Genomic DNA, 20,142 nt, shown 5'->3' with positions numbered 1-20,142 from the left:
TCTCTGTAGCTGTGACACCTTACTGTGTACTGTTATTGTTTTTACCTGTACTACTTCAATGCACTCTGTACTAACTCAATGTAACTGCACTGTGTAATGAATTGACCCGTACGATCGGGATGCAAGACAAGTTTTTCGCTGTACCTCATTACAAGTGACAATAATAAACCAATACCAACACTGTTATTGCTTTTCCCTTGTACTAGCTCAATACACTGATGTAATGAAATGATCTGTATGGAAGGCATGCAAAACAAAGTTTTTCACTGTACCTCAGTACATGTGACAATAATAAACCAATTTACCAATTTAATTTACTAATTTATATTCTTCCTGTAATGGGGTGACCAAAATTGCACACAATACTCCATATGCAGCTTAACCAAAGTTTAATGCACTGCAACATGATTTCCCTACTCTTATACTCAGTGCCCTGACCAATGAAGGCAAGCATGCCATACACCTTCTTTACCACCCTAACTGGTTGCGTGGCCATTTTCAGGGAGCTATGGACTTGGACCCCAAGATGCCCCTGTACCTCAAGAAAGAAGCTGCTTCCTCTGACAGAATGGACTGGAAATCAAAGAGCACACATAATTGGCAAAAGAATCAGGGTTGACACATTGTGGTCTTTTTTTGGAATTCGTTGCCTGACGGGAGTGGAAGCAGATTCAATCATTGCTTTTCAAAAGAAGATTAGCTAGGAACTCAAGGGAGATAAGAAATGCAGAGCTACAGGGGAAGAATGGGGAATGGGATTGGCTGATCTGGGTAAATAATAGTCTAACAGCCTGCTGACACTCAGACCATGTTCCCGACCTCCAGACCTGGAAGACCCAGCTGACAGGCTCCAAGTCACAGGACTCTGGTACCACAGCATGACTGTTTGCTTGCAATAAAGGGGTGAGTGAGTGCACACCTTTGCAGAAGGGAGATGAACTCCTGTGTGCCCTATCTCTGTTGCTGTAGCAGAGTGATCTGCTCACGTGTGGCATCTCTCTGCTCAGAGAAGATGTCATGATGTTCCTTTGGAGCTTCAAGCTGCTCCTGTGTGGCAGAGACCAGACCTTTAGCTGGATCAGGGTGAGACTGCAGAGAACCAGAAATCACGTGTTCTCTGTCTGTGGCAGTTGTTACCTGAACCAATTGGTATTGTGTGATGGGATCATTACCAAGGTTTGCTGAAAAGTGTCGGTAGGCTCTGGAGTAGTGCTTATTATAGTCATCAAAACATTGTTGAACTGTTATGTTGTAGGAAGCTGGAGCTTAACAGGCACCAGAAACTCTCAGAAACAGCGTGACTGACAGCTATTCTTGATTGTTTCAATCAAATTGGTAAATTGGTTTATTATTGTCACATGTACGGAGGTACAGTGAAAAACTTTGCTTTGCATGCCATCCATACAGATCATTTCATTACAACAGTGCATTGAGGTAGTACAAGGGAAAAGCAATAACAGAATGCAGAATAAAGTGTTACAGTTGCAGAGAAAGTGCAGTGCAGGCAGACAATAAGGTGCAAGGTCAAAACGAGGTAGATGGTAAGGTCAAGAGTTCATCTTATTGTACTAGGGAACAGTTCAATAGTCTTATAACTGCAGGATAGAAGCTGTCCTTGAGCCTGGTGGTACGTGCTTTCAGGCTTTTGTATTTTCTGCTCAATGGGAGAGGGGAGAAGGGAGAATGTCTGGGGTGGGAGGGGTCTTTGATTTTGTTGGCTGCTTTACTGAGGCAGTGAGAAGTGTAGGCAGAGTCCATGGAGGGGAGGCTGGTTTCCGTGATGTGCTGAGCTGTGCCCACTAAGGAAGCAAGAGATAACCGAGAAGGGAAACAGAGAAAGGGAAGTGGAGATTGAGCAGAAAGTTACAGATAAAGCAAGCACATTTGTCCACGAGCAGTGCTACACAAACCTGACAGGGGTTTAAAAGGACGTTGGTCCCAGAACAAAAGCACTCAGAACACTGGGGCTCCCATCAGTCTCCCATCAGCAGCACAGGCTTCGCTTGAAGTCCTCAGTCCAGCGATAGGTTGAGTGAGCTAGGGCTTTTCTCTTTGGACAGAAGGAGGATGAGAAGTGACTTGATAGAGGTGTACAGGATGATAAGAGGCATAGATCGAGTGGACAGTCAGAGACTTTTTCCCAGGCCCACAATGGCTAACATGAGGGGACATAATTTTAAGGTGATTAGAGGAAGGTATGAGGGGGATGTCAGAGGTAAGTTTTTTGCATAGAGAGTGGTGGGTGCGTGGAACGCACTGCCGGCAGAGGTTGTGGGGGCAGATACATTAGAGACATCTAAGAAACTCTTTGATAGCCACATGAATGGTAGAGAAATGGAGGGCTATGTGGGAGGGAAGAGTTAGATAGATATTAGAGCAGGATAAAATGTTGGCACAACATTGTGGGCCGAAGGGCCTGTACTGTGCTGTAGTGTTCTATGTTCTATGTTCAGCGGAGGGCTGGCAACAGGTTGGAGGCACAGAGTGAGGCCGTTGCGAAGGCCGCGGACACTTCAAGGAGAAAAGCGTCGTCACTCCCTGGTGTCATGCTGCGAGCAAGCTCCACAGAGACTCTCCTCTCACCGCACTGCAGCATTTTAAGCGAGCACCAAGGGGCACTTAATTCCAGCACAGAGGTGATTTACGTCCACCAGCCCAGGCTTAATCTCCCCAAATTTTATAGCATGTCCATAAGCAGTGTGCAGATCACAGCTGATTTGTTTCCTTGTAAATCTTGCGGCTGATTCTTCTTATAGCAGCGACTTTTATTTGCTCTCTGATCGCTGCGAGCCACACTTAAACCACAGAGCAAGGCTGCCTGTCCTGCTTAAATGAAATCTAAAGATCCAAGGTCTATCCAACAAGCCATCAATTACAAGCAGCATTAATTATACACGCAAGCAAATAATTATTTGGCTGTTCCTCTTAGCAGATTGCCCTCAGAAACCAAACGAGCTTGATGGTGTCCACACTAAGGGAACTGTTATCCTATGAATATGCAATATTAACACCGGTTCTTTCTCCACAGCTGCAGCCTGACATGCTGGGTGTTTCCAGCATTTCCTGATGTTTCAACCTGCTCGATTTTTCTTCATATGTCCACCCTTCGTTCCAGGAACCTTCTCTGCACTGTGAAATGAAATGCAAAAAAATTGCAGACGCTGAAAATCTGATACAAAATCAGGACGTGATGGAAATGCTCAACGGGTGGTCAACTGCGTCAGTGGAGAGAGAAGCAGGATTAATGTTTCGAGTCAAAGACCCTGGAGAAAGAGAGAAGGAGTTCTGAGCTTCAGAGAGGTTGGGGGAGTGATGGACAAGGAATATGTCTGATAGGGTGAAGCCAAGATTGTGTGGGGATAAGCTGTTGAGGTAACCTGGTTGAGTGACTGAGTTAGAAAGATACACAGGGTCACAGGGAGAGCGTGCAAACTCTACACAGACAGCTCCGGAGGTCAGGATCGAACCCGAGGTCAGGGGAATTGGGAGGTAGCAGCTCTACCAGCTGTGTCACTGTGCTGCCCCCTGTACTAGTTTCTCCAGATGTGTGTGTGTGTGTGTGTGTGTGTGTGTGTGTGTGTGTGTGTGTGTGTGTGTGTGTGTGTGTGTGTGTGTGTTCCTTGCCTCACTTAAATTACGAGAGTGGTGTGAGGGTTTCCACCGATATCACTGGCTGTGTGAGGAGGTGAGGCCATCAGGAGGGCGATTCCTCTCCAGCCAACAAGCCCAGCTCCCCACTGACTGGATGTGGATCTGTACAATTACTGAGATGCCATGATTTGGAGACAGAGAGAGAGAGAGTGAGAGAGAGGGGGGAAGGCACAAAGCACTGAGGCAATTTCTCAAAGCAGTGCAGGGATTCTGGGAATTGTAGCTATTAAAAGTTCGTTTCTGCAAGATTCTCGAGAAATAAATCAGGACAAAGGAAAACAAAAGCTGCCTGGCCTAGTTTGGTTCGAACAAGGGGAGGGCAACCCTCTATGTGTTCGTCCATCACTTGACTGTGGTAACAACGTTAATCATTTTGAGCTCCTTACCACTCCCAGAACGCTCTGATGCATCTTCCTCAGCACTTTATCCTTCACAAAACAATTACAATGAGATGCCTTTGTCCCTATGGTCACTTGTTCATCACACCTATCCTGTGAAATGAGTGTGATGAGGAAATTGGTATCTGTCACCTGGTGCAGTGAGCAAAACCTTTGGGGAGGGGGGAAGGGGGGACCTGGGCTCTAATTGACCATCTCCTGGAAAGCGAAGCAGGATAAGCTGCTCGAATGTACCTGTCCCAAACAGAACCAGCAGTGCTGGGGTGAATGCTGATGATGGGGAGTCACAGTGTCACAGGGAGAAATGCGTCAGTTGTCCACTCAAGATAACCAGGCAACAGGCCCCATGTTACTTATTTGAAGAGATGGAGGAGAGTTCTACATTTATCCCATAAACAAGATCACTGACAAGTTCTCCAATCATCATTACAGTGATGTTTGTGGGAGCTTGCGCCAAATGGTTGTTACGTTCCTTAGATTATAACAATGATTCCACCTCGTGCATCTTATTGACTGACTGCATTGCACTTTCTCTGTAACTGTAACACCTTATTCTGCATTCTGTTATTGTTTTCCCTTCTACTACCTCAATGCACTGTTGTAATGAATTGATCTGTATGGATGGTATGCAAGACAAGTTTTTCAATGTACCTTGGTACACGTGACAATAATAAACCGATTTACCAACTTACCAGAAGTATCTCACTCACTAGAAAGCATGTTATAAAAGGAGCCAATCACTCCTGCTTTTACATCTTGTACATAGAAACTGAAAAACAATATACATCCAAGTTCTGATACAACCACTTGCCTGTTATTTTAAGCAAGCTTTCTGATAACTGTTCCATCCTTTCTCGTGGCCTTGAGTAGAAAATATTTTGTCATTATTGCACTGCGGCTTGGGGGATCTTGCGGTGCGCAGAAGTGGCTGCTTTATCGGGGGTTAGTGCAGGAAAGTGGTAAAAGGTCAGCCGCAACCGTACTGAATGGTGGAGCAGGGGTAAGGGAGTTGTTCCTGCATCTTTTCCTCATGTGCTCATACTTTTTGTAATAGCTTCAGAAATAATTACCTCATAGATGTTGCAATTACGGAATCCGATTTAATGAAAATAATGGGGAAGGTAAGCTGCTTAAAACTCAGTAAGTTGAGCAACATCTGTGGGGGGGAGAGGAATTGTCACTCTCCACAGATGCTCCTTGACCTGCTGAGTTCCTCCAGCAGTTTGTTTGTTGCTCCAGATTCCAGCATCAGACTTCCTTGTGTCTCCAAGTAAACTGCTTATTTTACCAGGTGAATGTCTCCTGGGCTGCACAAACAACTAAAGAATTGAACCTCTTCCATTCTACATTCTAAGCTCACCTCCCGTACAGATGCCTCTCTCTGCAGATGATTACACCCTCCTGTCTGACCACCAAGTCCCAAACTCTGCTGCTTGCATTGTAACTCACACTATCTTCTGTTCCCCCATCAACTCCTTCTGGCCCAGTTTAATTCCAGCCCCACTACTTGGCTGTGGTATTGTTAGTTATTTTGAGCTCCGTGCTCTGGGAGATGACAACCGTATTTTCCTCTATGCTATATCCTTTGAAAAATAATTAAAATAAGGTGCCTTTGTCCCCATGGTCACTTGGCCGTTACACTCATCCATTTGGAGGGAGTGTTCAGAGGAAAATGGAATCTGTCACCTGATACCTGAACAGTGGGCTCAAATTGGCCATCTCCAGGAAGGAGAGGCAGGGGAATCTACTCAAGTGTATCCATCAAAACTGGAACAGTACAACTGCAGTGAATGCTGATATCAGAGGAAGGTTTTTTTACCCAGAGAGTGGTTGGGGCATGGAATGCGCTGCCTGGGGCGGTGGTGGAGGCAGGTACATTGGTCAAATTCAAGAGATTGCTAGATAAGCATATGGAGGAATTTAAAATAGAGGGATATGTGGGAGGAAGGGGTTAGATAGTCTTAGGCGAGGTTTAAAGGTTGGCACAACATTGTGGGCCAAAGGGCCTGTATTGTGCTGTACTGTTCTATGGTTCTATGGTTCTGATGGTGGGGAGTCACACTGTTGCAGGGAGAAACGCAAGGGCTGTTCACTCAAGATAAGTGGACAAAATGGGTAACATAAGCTATGCCTTTTGTTTTTGAGGTGGGTTCCCCAGCTCTGGTCCAATGCCTCACCTCAGCAATTTCAACACTGATGATGAATGGGTTAAAGCCTGGACTGAGAGCGTCATCCCAAACAAGGACTCAATCAATACCCAAGGCTTTGGGTTCCACCTTCCTCGAAGGACATCGTCGGTTTTGAGCAGGTCCAGAATGGGACATTGGATAGTGGCAAATCAAAGTTCAGCTGTCCATTAATGAGGTAACCAAGAGCCAACAGTGGAGCCTACCATCACATCTGCAGATATTGCAGATATCCCCAAAGAACTTGGACTGCGCCTTACAGACTTGGAAGCTCAATTTATAAATTTTGATCAAGCTGTAGGAGAGATGAAGAAACATTGAAGGCTTTACCTTCAACTGCCCGGAGCCTGGCCTCTGGGTTTCTCACTCCAGAACTTTTCCTCTTCTTTCTCCCCCTGTGAGATGCACTTCAATAACTGCCTCATCAGCTCTCATACTTCACTTTTCCTTAAGAGGCATCCACCAATCACCTTGGGCTTTTCTATGAAGTTAATGTGTGATGTTTCACATTAATGCTGAGAACTCCAAGTCCCCAGGTGTAAATATCAAATCTTACAAATTCTTATAGATGTACGGTGGAGAGCATTCTGACTGGTTGCATCACAGCCCGGTATGGAGGCTCCAATACACAGGATCGCAAGAGGCTGCAGAGGGTTGTAGACTCAGTCAGCTCCATCACAGACACAACCCTCCCCACCATCGAAGACACCTTCAAGAGGCGGCGCCTCAAGAAGGCGGCGCCTCAGGAAGGCGGCATCCATCATTAAGGACCCTCACCATCTGGGACATGCCCTCTTCTCATTACTACCATCGAGGAGGAGGTATAGGAGCTTGAAGACCCACACCTAATGATTCAGAAACAGCTTCTTCCCCTCAATCATCAGATTTCTGAACGGTCCATGAACCCATGAACACTCCTTTTTGCACTATTTATTTAACTTTGTAATTTATAATATTTTTATGTCTTTGCACTGTACTGTGGCCACAAAACAACAAATTTCATGTAATTTAAGTTAGTGATAACAAATCTGATTCTGATTCAATTTGTCCTGATCCAGCCATGTGGATTCTATGGATAAGAAGCACACCAGCACCTCTGCTTCCTCAGAAGGCTGAGGAAGTTTAGCATGTTCCCATTGACTCTCACCAATTTTTACAGATGCACCATAGAAAGCATCCTATCCGGATCCATCACGGCTTGGTACAGCAACTGCTCTGCCCAAGACCACAAGAAACTGCAGGGGGCTGTGAACACAGCTCAATCTATCATGAAAACCAGTCTCCCCTCCAACGAATCTGTCTACACTTCCCACTGCCTTGGGAAAGCAGCCAGCATAATCAAGGACCCCTCCCACCCTGGTCATTTTCTCTTCTCACCCCTCCCATCGGGTTGAAGATACAAAAGCTTGAGAACAAGTACCACCAGGTTCAAGGGCATTTTTTATCCTGCTGTTATACAATAAAGATGAACTCTTGATCTCTCAATCTACCTTGTCATGGTCCTTGCACTTGTCTGCCTGCACTGCACTTTCTCTGTAACTGTAACAATATATTCTGCATTCTGTTTCCCTTTGTACTACCTCAGTGTACTTATGTATGGAATGATCTATCTGGATGGCATGCAAACAAAAAGCTTTTCACTGTATCTTGGTACACATGACAATAATAAACCAATTACCAATTGTTCAACTTCAGGCTCACAGGCTTGGTGCTGGTTCTCACCTTCACTTGGCTTCATCCAGTAACTGAACCCTTGGTCTTCAGACATGCAAAAGGCAACACCCTATATCCTACCTTTCCCCTTCCAGTGGGCCTCAGAGGCAAAGCCAATGTGGCCTCCGTATTTGCGGTTAAATTCAGCCATCAGTGCTTTGTAAGGGTTCCGGATGAGAAGGATTGCGGCATCGAACGACTCGATTTCCTTCTTGCCACTCTCGTGTGTCTTTATACAAATCAGCCGCCCACTTTTCCAGTGGTCTCGTTCCCCCTTGAAGCCTAAGGGAAAAGAATAAAACAGAGAACAGGCGTCACCATCTGTCGCTGGCCCTCGTGGGTGCTGAGCAGATCTGAAGTCACCCAGTCACCTTTTGGAAGGGAAAGCGATCATAATCAAAGACCCCAGCCACCCCTCCATGGACCCTGTTTTTACCTCTTGGTGAAGCAGCCCGCATAATCAAAGACCCCACCCACCCAGGTCATTCTCTCTTCTCTCCTCTTCCATCAGGTAGAAGATACAGGAGCCTGAGGGCACGTACCACCAGACTTAAGGACAGCTTCTACCCCACTGTGATAAGACTATTGAACGGTTCCCTTATACGATGAGATGGACTATGACCTCACGATCTACCTTGTTTTGACATTGCACCTTATTGCACTGCACTTTCTCTGTAGCTGTGACACTTTACTTTGTACTGTTATTGTTTTTACCTGTACTACCTCAATGCACTTTGTACTAACCCAATGTAACTGCACTGTGTAATGAATTGACCTGTACGATCGGTATGCAAGACAAGTTTTTCACTGTACCTCGGTACAAGTGACAATAATAAACCAATACCAATAACAGTGAGACAGCGATGATATGGAAAGATCCCCTGGGCCACAAGGTCAGAACTCATTATCATTTGGCTCTTCTCTTGCCAGTTCCTGATTTACACTGGGGCACTGAACCACAAGGGGTCATGTTGGCCAGTCTTTGTACTTGACCCCAGACTGTGAAAGCAGGTGTGTTTCTTGATCACAAAAGGATCACACTTTGATTTAATCCCCTTTCTTCCCATTGGAATTGTGATCTTCTTCTGCATTCCCCCACTCCATTCTCCAGTCATAGTGACCCAACTGATGTCTTAATAAATATCTGATAACTCAGCACAGACCTGGCATAAAACTGGCATTGCGACAGTCACTGTGACTCCACTGCATATTTGCTGGAATCTTTTGGCAATGAGCCAATAGTGGATCATCACTCACAGCCCTGTCCCGTCTCCGAGCAAGTAAGGCATGGTTCAATCCTCACTCCAGCCCTTCAGTGAAAGAAGGGCAGAAACAAACACTTAACTTTGTAAAATACCTCTAACAACATCCAGGAATCAAAGAATGCTTTACAACCAAGGAAGTAGTTAAAGTCCAGGCACTGTTGGAAGTGGCCCAACAAATTTATGCACAGCATGTTCCAACATACAATGTGAACGTGGCTAGATAATCTGCCTTTGGTGATGTTGGGCGTAAGAGGTTATATATTAAGGGAAAGAGAAGGAAGTGGGGAATGTGTACAAAGCTACAGCTCAAGAAAGACCCAATTTTAATCACCGTGTGCAGCGTCACAGAGCAGCAACTGATTTGACAAGGCTCTATAGTGACCAGATAGCCTCTCTTAGTCATGTTACCCAGGACTCTACTGCTCGTCTTAAACATAGAATCACGGGAATCCACCTGAGAGAGCAGGCGGGACCTTGGTCGACATCTCACCTCCAAGGGTTGTGTATCTCTCAGCATTGCAGTGGTAATTCAATCCAGATTTTTAAATTCAAGTGTTTGCAGCTAAATGCACAACTTTCAGATTCAGAGACGAGAGATGAACCGACACTGTCTCTCAGTATTAAGGGAACACCACATTGTTAAAAAGACATTTATTTTCATATGAGATATTAACCCAAAGTCTAATGTCCATGTTCCAATGGACATAATATAGACCTGCGGCTAAATTCAACGAGGGACAAGAAAGATCTCGTGGTTTCCTGACCAGAGAGATATCTTAAGGTGCTGCATAATTATTTCATCTTTCATCTCAGCAGTCTAGACTTGGTTCCAATCCAGGAAAAGGAAATGAAAGGCAATGAGAAACCCCATTTTCTTTCAAGTTATAGTGATCACTGATGAGAAATCTCTTTTGATGTGCTGTTTGTAGGATTGAGGAAAATTATGATAAACCACGCCTCATTATGTATGCAACCTAATTCTCTCTAAGTGCATTCCAGTGGCTCCCTGACTTTGAAAAAGTCAACTCAAAACTTGCAAAACTTACATAATATGTAACTTTCATTGTAAAACAAGCTGACTTATTCACAATCTTATTTACAATATGAACTCCTCGGTCTTTTTCTCATGTAAAAGACCCAACTCACATTGCTTTGTATCCTTGTAAGGCACTTGTCGGTAATTTCTGTCTATACACAATGAAAACTATCTTACACTTACAATGTTGCCCAGACTCAAGGGCCTGAGTTATAGGGAGAGGTTGGGCAGGCTAGGACCTCATTCCTTGTAGTGTAGGAGACTGAGGGGTGACCTTATAGAGGTGTATAAAATCAGGAGGGGCATAGATAGGGTGAATTGGCACAGGGTTTTTCCCAGGACTGGGGAATCAAAAACTAGAAGGCATAGGTTTAAGGTGAGAGAAGAAAGACTTAAAAGGGACCTGAGTGACAACTTCTTCACGTAGAGGTGGTGGGTATACGGAATGAGCTGCCAGAGAAAGTGGTTGAGGCAGATACAAATATAACATTTTAAAGACATCTGGACAGGTGCAAGGATAAGAAAGGTTTAGAGGGCTATGGGCCAAATGGGACCAGCTTAGATGGGCATCTTGGTCGGCATGGACCACTTGGGCTGAAGGGCCTGTTTCCGTGCTGTGTTACTTGATGACAATGAGCATTTTTATTGGTAGAATAATCGAGAGTCGAAATGTCAAGGAGGAACTTAGTAAATGAAAAGCTCGTCCCAAAAATGAATCCTTATCTGCAGTCACTGGTTGAAGGAGCAAGACTCACAATGAGAAGCAGTATTAAATAGTGGAGAGCGGAGGAAAGATGACAAGATAACTCAACCAGCCACTCTGCAGTGGCACATTCTGCTTGATCAGTAGTTAAAGAGGCATTGCCTTCATATAGGCATGGCTCTGGAGTGCCAGCGCGCACCATCCATAGGCGCATACAGAAAAATGAAAGGTACGTTTATATAACACCTATCACAACGTTTGAAAATCTACAGCCAGTGAAGTATTTCTGAAGTGCATTCATGGCTGTGACAGAGGAAACATGCATTGTTTGTAAGTGTACGAGATCTTTCTCAATTAGGAAGCCAAAAGTGAGCAGGACATTTCATTTTTTTTTAATTTGCATGATGCTTTTGCTAACATCAAGAACTTAAACGATGGTCTGGGAAAGGTCAGGTTGCTCATTAATCCGACAGATCAAGCTCAATCTGCCCTTCTTCACACTGTTCTACTTACCACATGTCCTGAGGGAAATTTATGCAAACAGTTCTCCCTGATGCTGAAAAGTAATGAAACAAAACTCCAAAACATCTATCCTGGTCATGACATCCATTACTGAATGTCAGTTAGCTATTAATGAACCCAGTATCACGTTGTCTCCTGTGGAGACTTTGATCAGTCTCTGCTTATCTCAAGTAACTTCAACACCATCACTAACTAGATTGGTAAAAGTGTAGTTATTTGGTTGAAGGTGCTTTAAGGTTGATGCCAATGGTCTTCACGAGCCAATCTCACCGACTGTAATTTTCATGTTTGGTTTTCAGGTCCTGCACTCTCAGGTTCTGGACAACAATGCCAATGCTGGCATTTGTCCATCCTGACTTGCTACTGAATTGAGGTGAAGAGTACAGCACAGGAACAGGCCCTTTGGCCCACATTGGTGAGTCTGGAGTTGAAATCACCCATGACAATAACAGGGTTGTTGTCATGGGTGATTTCAACTTCCCTAATATTCATTGGGACCTCCTTAGTGCAAAAGGTTTGGATGGGTTGGAATTTGTTAGGTGTGTCTAGGAAAGATTCCTGACACAATGTGTAGACAGGCCGACTAGAGGAGAGGCCATTCTGGATCTGGTACTAGGCAATGAACCTGGTCAGACGTCAGATCCCTCAGTGGGTGAGCATTTCAGAGACAGTGACCACAACTCCCTGACCTTTACCCTTGCCTTGGAGAGGGATAGGAGCAGACAATATGGGAAAGCATTTAATTGGGGAGGGGGGAATTATGATGCTATTAGGCAGGAACTTGGGAGTGTAAATTGGGAGCAGATGTACTCAGGAAAATGCACAATGGAAATGTGGAGGTTGTTTAGAGATCATTTGCATGGGGTTCTGGATAGGTTTGTCCCATTGAGGTAAGAAAAGGATGGTATGGTGAAGGAATCATGGTTGACAAGAGATGTGGAATATCTAGTGAAGAGGAAGAAAGAAGCTTACTTACAGGTTTTGGAAGCAAGGATCAGACAGGGCTCTAGAGAGTTACAAGGTAGCCAGGAAGGAGCTTAAGAATGGACAGAGAACTAGAAGGGGGCATGAGAAGGCCTTGGTGAGTAGGATTAAGGAAAATCCCAAGACATTCTACTCGTATGTGAAGACTAGAGTGAAGGTAGGACCGATTAGGGATAGAGGAGGAAACATGTGCCTGGAGTCAGAGGAGGTAGGGGAGGTCCTTAATGAAATCTTTGTTTCAGTATTCACCTATAAGAGAGACCTTGACATTTGTAAGGACAGCATAAAACAGGCTGATAAGCTATAGCATGTCAATGTTAAGAAGGAGGATGTGCTGGAACTTTTGAAAAACATTAGGATAGATGTCCCCAGGGCTGGATGGGATATATCCCAGGATACTACAGGAAGCAAGGGAGGAGATTAATGAGCCCTTGGCGATGGTTTTTGCATCCTCACTGGTTAAAGGAGTAGTACTAGATGATTGGAGGATGGCAAATGTTATTCCTTTGTTCATAAAAGAGAGTAGGGATAACTCTGGGAATTATAGACCAGTGAGTCTTACTTCAGTGATAGGCAAATTATTGGAAAAGGTTCTTAGGGACAGAATTTATGAGCATTTGGAGAAACATAGTCTGATTAGGGATAGTCAGCATGGTTTTGTGAGGGGCAGGTTGTGCCTCACAAGCCTGACTGAAATCTTTGAAGATGTGACAAAACACATTGATGAGGGCAGAGCAGTGGATGTGATGTATATGGACTTTAGTAAGGCATTTGATAAGGTTCCCCATGATAGGCTCATCCAGAAGGTCGGGAGGCATGGGATCCAGGGAAACTTGGCTGTGTGGATTCGGAATTGGCTTGCCCAAAAAAGACAGAGCGTGGTGGTAGATGGAGCATATTCTGCCTGGAGGTCGGTGACCAGTGGTGTTCCGTAGGGATTTGTTCTGGGACCCCTGCTCTTTGTGATCTTTATAAATGACTTGGATGAGGAAGTGGAAGGGTGTGTTAGTAAGTTTGCAGATGACACAAAGGTTGGGGGTGTTGTGGATAGTGTAGAAGGTTGTCGATGGTTACAACGGGATGCAAAGCTGGGCTGAGAAGTAGCAGATGGAGTTCAACCTGGAAAAGTGTTAAGTGATTCACTTTGAAAGGTCAAGTTTGAAGGCAGAATACAGGGTTAATGGCAGGATTCTTAGCAGTGTGGAGGAACAGAGGGATCTTGGGGTCCAAGTCCATTGATCCCTCCAAGTTGCTGTGCAAGTTGATAGGGTGGTTAAGAAGGTGTATGGCGTGTTGGCCTTCATTAGTTGGGGGATTGAGTCAAGAGCTGCGAGGTAATGTTGCAGCTCTATAAAACCCTGGTTAGACCACACTTAAAATCTTGTGTTCAGTTCTGGTCACCTCATTATAGAAAGGATGTGGAAGCTTTAGAAAGGGTGCAGAGGAGATTTACCAGGATGCTGCCTGGATTGGAGAGCATGTCTTATGAGGATAGGTTGAGCAAGCTAGGGCTTTTCTCTTTGGAGCGAAGGAGGAGGAGAGGTAACCTGATAGAGGTGTATGAGATGTTAAGAGGCATAGATCGAGTGGACAGCCAGAGACTCTGTGTGGAGTTGGCCAGGGTGACAATGGCTAACACGAGGAGGCATAACTTTAATGTGATTGGAGGAAAGTACGGGGGGATATCAGAGGTAACTTTTTTACACAGAGAGTGGTGGGTGCGTGGAACTCACTGCCAGGGGTGCTGGCAGAGGCAGATACATCAGGGACATTTAAGGGACTCTTAGATAGGCACATGGATGATAGAAAAATGTAGGGGTGTGTGGGAGGGAGATCTTAGAGCAGGTTAAAAGGTTGGTACTACATTGTGGGCTGAAGGGCCTGTACTGTGCTGCAACGTTCTATGCTCTATGTTCTATGGAGTCACATAGAGGGCAGACCAGGAAAGGATGGCAGATTTTCTTCCCCAAAGGACATTAGTGAACCATCTGGTAGTTTCATGGTTGAGACTTTATTGTTTCTCATTTTTATTTGTGACAGTGAAGGAAGCCATTAGTCTATATCGGCTTTAAAGCAGTCCCATCAGTTCCACTCCCCCACTTGTTTCTGTTACCTATTCTCACTCACACAGAGTCATAGTCATAGAGCAATTCAGCACGGATACAGGCCCTTTGGCCCAACCAGTCCATGCCGCCCACGGTGCCCACCCAGCTAGTCCCAATTTCCTGCGTTCGGCCCATATCCCTCCAAGCCCCGCCCTTCCATGTACCTATCCAAGTGCTTCTTAAATGATACTATTGTACCTGCCTCACCCACTTCCTCTGGCAGCTCGTTCCATATACTCACCACCCTCTGCATGAAAAAGTTGCCCCTCAAGTCCCTTTTAAATCTTTCCCCTCTCACCCTAAATCTATGCCCCCTAGTTTTGGACTCCCCTACCCTGGGGAAAAGACTGTTACCTTATCGATGCCTCTCATAATTTTAAACTCTTCTATAAAGTCGCCCCTCATTCTCCTACGTTCTAAGGTTCCACATGCCCATCAACTCTGTCCTGATTGTCTGACCAACCACCTACATACTTGGGGGAATTAACAGAAACCCATTAACCTGCAATCAGCACATCTTCGGGATGTGGGAGGAAGCTTGAGCACCCGGGGGAAACCCACGTGGTCACGGAGAGATAGGCCAACCTCCACACAGAGTTGAAGCCACGAGACAGCTGTACCACTCTGCAATCCTTAGCTGGCTTTTTATTTTTAATTCCAGATTTGTTAAATTATTTGATTTTAAATTTCCCAGTTGCCAAGGTGGGATTTGAACCCGTGTCTCTGGATCAATCACACTGAAGACTGATTGTTAGTCTAGTAACTTAACCATTGCGTGACTGTTCACCATCATTGCTACTCCTTAATGGAATGCCACAAGCTGTACCTTCTGCATCCCTGCAGTACTCCCAACTCATACCGCCTGAATACTAGATCACGTCCCTTCTATCCCAGCCAAAACTTCCCGTGAAGCATATTGATCAAACCTTGGGCCACACCTCGCATTGGTTGGTGAGAAGCAATAGTTTTAACCAGGTGTTCAGTTCACTGCATAGCACTCTTACCTCAAGTTCAGAACATAATGTAAAACATAGGAACATTGATCTTTCTAACCTGCTCTACAATTCTATAAGATGATTGCAGATCTAACTTTGGCCTCAGGTCCACCTTCCTGCCTGTGCCCCAAATGTTAGATTCACTGTAGATTATAAATCAATCTACTTCGACCTAGAATACATTCCCTGAGAATCAGAATCAGGCTTATTATCACTGATATATGTTGTGAAATTTGTTGTTTTGCAGCAGTTGTACAGTGCAAGACATAAAGATTACTCTAAGTTATAAAAATAAATAAATAGTGCAAAAGAAGAATAAAATTAATTAAGGTAGAAAACTCCAGAGATTCACAAAGGTCCATGAGATGAAATTCCTCCTCATCTCCAACTGAGCTCTGAGAGGTTGGACAAACTTGGATTATTTTCTCTGGAGTGCTGGAGGCTGAGGGGAGACCTGATAGAAGTTTATAAAATTATGAGAGGCATAGCTAGAGTAGACAGTCAGAATCCTTTTTTCCCTGAGTCGAAATGTCAAACATTAGAGGACATTCATTTAAAACGAGAAGGGGAAAGTTTAAAGGAGATGTGTGGGGCAAGTTTTTTTACGCAGGCAGTGGTGGGTGCCTTGAACAGGCTGCCGGGGGTAGTGGTAGGAGCAGATATGATAGTGGCATTGAAGAGACTTTTAAATAGACACACGAAAATGCAGGGAATGGAGGGATACGGATCACGTACAGGCAGAAGAGATTTAGTTTAATTCAGCATCGTGTTCAGCACAGGCACTGTTAACCAAAGGGTCTGTTCCTGTGATGTATTGTTCTAACTAAATACTATGAAATGGGTGGCCCCTTATACTGATACTATGAACCCTGGCTGTAGATTCCTTCACTTGGGCAAACATCCTCTCAGCATCTATCTATCAAGCCGCCTTAGAATCTAAACTGTTCCAATAATATGATCCTCCTAAATAATGTGAGTTTAAACTCCCATGCAGAGATTTGAGCATCTCACCTGGGATTGCCTTTTGGATGAGATTTTAAGCTGCTGCCTTGAAGCTCCAGTGACCTCCAGTGCTGTCTGCCTGGTGCTTGCAGTGTTCTCCCTGTGACCACGTGGGTTTCTCCTGGGTGCTCTGGTTTCATCCGACATGTCAAAGGTGTGCGGGTTGGTAGGTTAATTGACCACCATAAACTGTGCAGGAAGGATGGGAATGTGGGGATGAGGGGTTACAGGGAAAACTAGTGGGGAATGGGATTGTTCTGTGAGCTGGCGCGGACTTAATGGGCCAAATGGCCTCCTATGTCTTAGGAAATACAGAAATATAACATAAAATATGGACTTAAAGATCACAAGGATCCTTCTTGTCTGGCCACTATTGTTAGTGTTGTGGACAATCACAAACTCATCAACTGCCTTCCCTAAATAACTGATAATCCTCAACCTTCAAACGTTCAATTTATGAACCTTTCCTATAACATCATTGACTCTTTGGGGTACATGTCCTTGATTTGGGATGCCATTTTTTGCTGATGTACATCAGACACCACTCTTCAGAAACACAGGACTGAAACTCCCATGATGCTTTTCACACGGCCTTCTCAACTGAGGAGGTTTTGCTTAACAAAACGCTCTCCAGGATCGCAACACTTTTGTAAGTGGAAGCGTTACTCTACCTGCCCATTATTGCAATCCTAATAGTGGGATCTCGCTGTGCACTAATTGAAATTGGATTTCCCCCACAGGCCCTCCCTGGCTTACAAACGCCAGTCTTATGGACACTCCGTTCATATGAATGAGCTCCCATAAATATTATTGAACTCAAACGAGAAACAGTCTTGCAAAAACAACCCATTTACATGTAACCTCCCCACAGTAATCAGACACCACTGCCTCTTAAGAATACAGGCTGTTGGTTTCACTGCAGGAGGCCACTTAGGAGATTTGCTTTGGAAATTGATAATCGCTTCTATTGACAGTTGTGTAATTTTACTTCATTGAGCAACGTAACATGCACTGATACTTCAACACCATCGAAACCAGCCACTGAGTGTGGGACACCCTGATTCTGCACCATTGTAACTAGGCAGGGGAAGACAATAAATAAATATTCATGTTACTTGCTCGTCATCAACACCATTCATTATAATACCATGATGGAATGGTAACTGTATTGAGTGATCTTGTGTATCTTCTGACTTGTGGACAAATCGATTTACAGACATCTGTAAAACCAGAACCCATTCATGGCATGGGGGCGGCCTGTATACAACAACAACAGCTTGCATTTATACAGCACTGTATAACAAGGTGCTTCACACTGTCGACAAACAATTTCTGATGCAGAAGAGGGAAATTCTGATCAAAGAGGTAAATCTTAAGAGGAAAGAGAGAGGGGGATATACAGAGGTTCAGAAGGCAATTCTAGAGGCAAATGTCTTGCAAACTGAAGCCATTGCTGCCAATAAACTACAGAGAACAAACAACCATTTAAGAGGGCTGCAGTGATAAATGGTGCTCTTCACTGCAACTTTGGATATTACTGATATTTTTTAAGACAGCTTCCTGTCGGGTAGCATGGTGTTTTTGCATGAGTAAATTTGACTGCTTCTGTAAAGTAAAAAATTCCATGGCTGAAAGTGATAATGAGAGGATAAATTCCAGCAGTATTAGCAATTATCTTCAAGCAGTAGGCTGCTTTGGAATTGCTAAGCATATAAGCTGCTGAATTTTCAGTAATGTACTTCAACAATAAATTGTCAGAATGCATCATTCATCATCCTGGCAGTTGGTTCTCCAGCTTCTCACTGAAGATTGGGATTCCAGATCAAAAGTTACAAATATTGGCTGTCATCTATGTCACACTCAATGGCTTAGTCAACTATCAAATGTGTCAAAAGTTTTGAATGTCTCTGAATTTCCCGAACATTTTAAACATGTTCAGAACTATTAATTGGAAGGACTCTTGTCACTCGATTAAGTGAGTAACATGATATTATAATTGGGGAGATCAACGCACAAAAACTTCATCTGGAATGGAAAGTCTTGACCTGAAATGTCAACTGTCCATTTCCCTCCATAGATGCCGCTAGACACACTGAGTTCCTCCAGTGTTTTGTGTGTTGCTCCAGACTGCAGCATCTGCTGTCTCTGTGAATGGGTAGGTGTTGTGAAGACAGAGTCATGGAGTTGTACAGCACATAAACGGGCCCTTCTGCCCACAGGTCCATGCCGACCTTTTTTGCCCATCTACATGAATCCCATTTGCCGGCATTAGGACCGTATCTCTCCATGCCATGTCTCATTAAGTGCTGGCAGATGAGAATGGAACAGAATGAGAGGCCACAGACACAAGGGGCTGGAGCTCACTGGAAATCTCTGGCAGTTCTGTGTGGAGCTGTGGAGATATCTCCGGATAATGACCACCAGACTGGGATCGTTATGCAACCATAGAAGACCTAAATCTGCTGGCCACTCTTCACCAGTGTTTTCCCAATGGCCCAACAATGGTAGAGCACAATATTACAGCAATTCCCCTGTAAAGCTACTGGAAATCTGTCTGCTCATCGAATCCTTCAGCACAGAAATGGGCTCTTCGTCCCACCTCACCTATGCCGACCATGGTGGCCATTTACACTAAACCCATTGCCCACATCAGGTCTGTATCCCTCTACACCCTTCCTATCCAAGTACCTGTCCAAATGCCTTTTAAATGGTGTGAGTTGTATCTGCCTTTACCACCTCCTTTGGCAGCTCATTCCGGATAACCACCACACTCTGTGTGAAAAACTTCTCCTTCAAATCTCCTTTAAACTTCTCCCCTCTCACCGTAAGTCTGTGTCCTCTTGTTCTAGACTCCACTACCCTGAGGAAAGGACTCTGACTACCTTTCCTGTCCATGCCGCTCATAATTTTATAAACATCCATAAGGTCACCCCTCATCCTTCTCAAGTCATCAGGTCGAGTTTATTGTCATTTGCACAAGTATGGTGAGCAAAAGGTACAGTGAAAGCCTTGCTTGCAGCAGCATCACAGGCACGTAGGTACAGACAACACACATTCCAGTGAGAATAAACCCAGTCTATTCTAATCTCTCTTTATAACTACAGCCTTCCATTCCAGGCAACATCCACGTGAAGCTCTTCTGCACTCTCTCTATTGCTGCCACATCCTTCCTTTAGTGTGGTGAACAACAATTCCTTTCATTTCAATGCAGAGGAGAGGCCTTGAGTGACCCAGGTAATCATTAGGTAATTTATATTTTTTCATAAGTTTGTTTCAATGGTTTTAAGTGCTTTTATGCTTTTACATTATAATTAATAAAATGCTTTAATGGTTTCATTGATTTTTAATAGCTTTTAGATGTCAGAGACATTGATAATTTTTGATACATTTGACAGCTGGCTAAGCATTGGAGTGCGACTTTGATGGCTGCTAAAGCTTGTCCAGCTGGTTCTTGATCCAGCCAATTAGGATAAGGATGGTGCTGGAGAGCTATCCTGTTACAGCAGATCCTCAAAAGGTAAAATTGCATTTACCTCTGAGGTTGCTGGCAAGTGTAGGTGGCTCAGCCTGATCATTGATAAA

The 20,142-nt window shown here is 44.4% G+C and overlaps 1 protein-coding gene across 1 annotated transcript in view; it reads right to left on the bottom strand.

Moving 5' to 3' along the window:
• Nucleotides 1–20,142, bottom strand: part of wscd2 (WSC domain containing 2) — a 232,417-nt gene that overhangs the window by 49,200 nt on the left and 163,075 nt on the right. Inside the window, exon 7 of the mRNA XM_052032007.1 lies at nt 8,030–8,230. Coding sequence (XP_051887967.1) covers nt 8,030–8,230 — 201 coding nt within the window. The remainder of the gene's footprint in view (nt 1–8,029; nt 8,231–20,142) is intronic.

Source organism: Pristis pectinata, chromosome 17 (genome assembly GCF_009764475.1).
Source record: "Pristis pectinata isolate sPriPec2 chromosome 17, sPriPec2.1.pri, whole genome shotgun sequence".
NCBI lineage: Eukaryota > Metazoa > Chordata > Chondrichthyes > Rhinopristiformes > Pristidae > Pristis > Pristis pectinata.
This window is presented reverse-complemented; position numbering and strand designations above follow the sequence as displayed.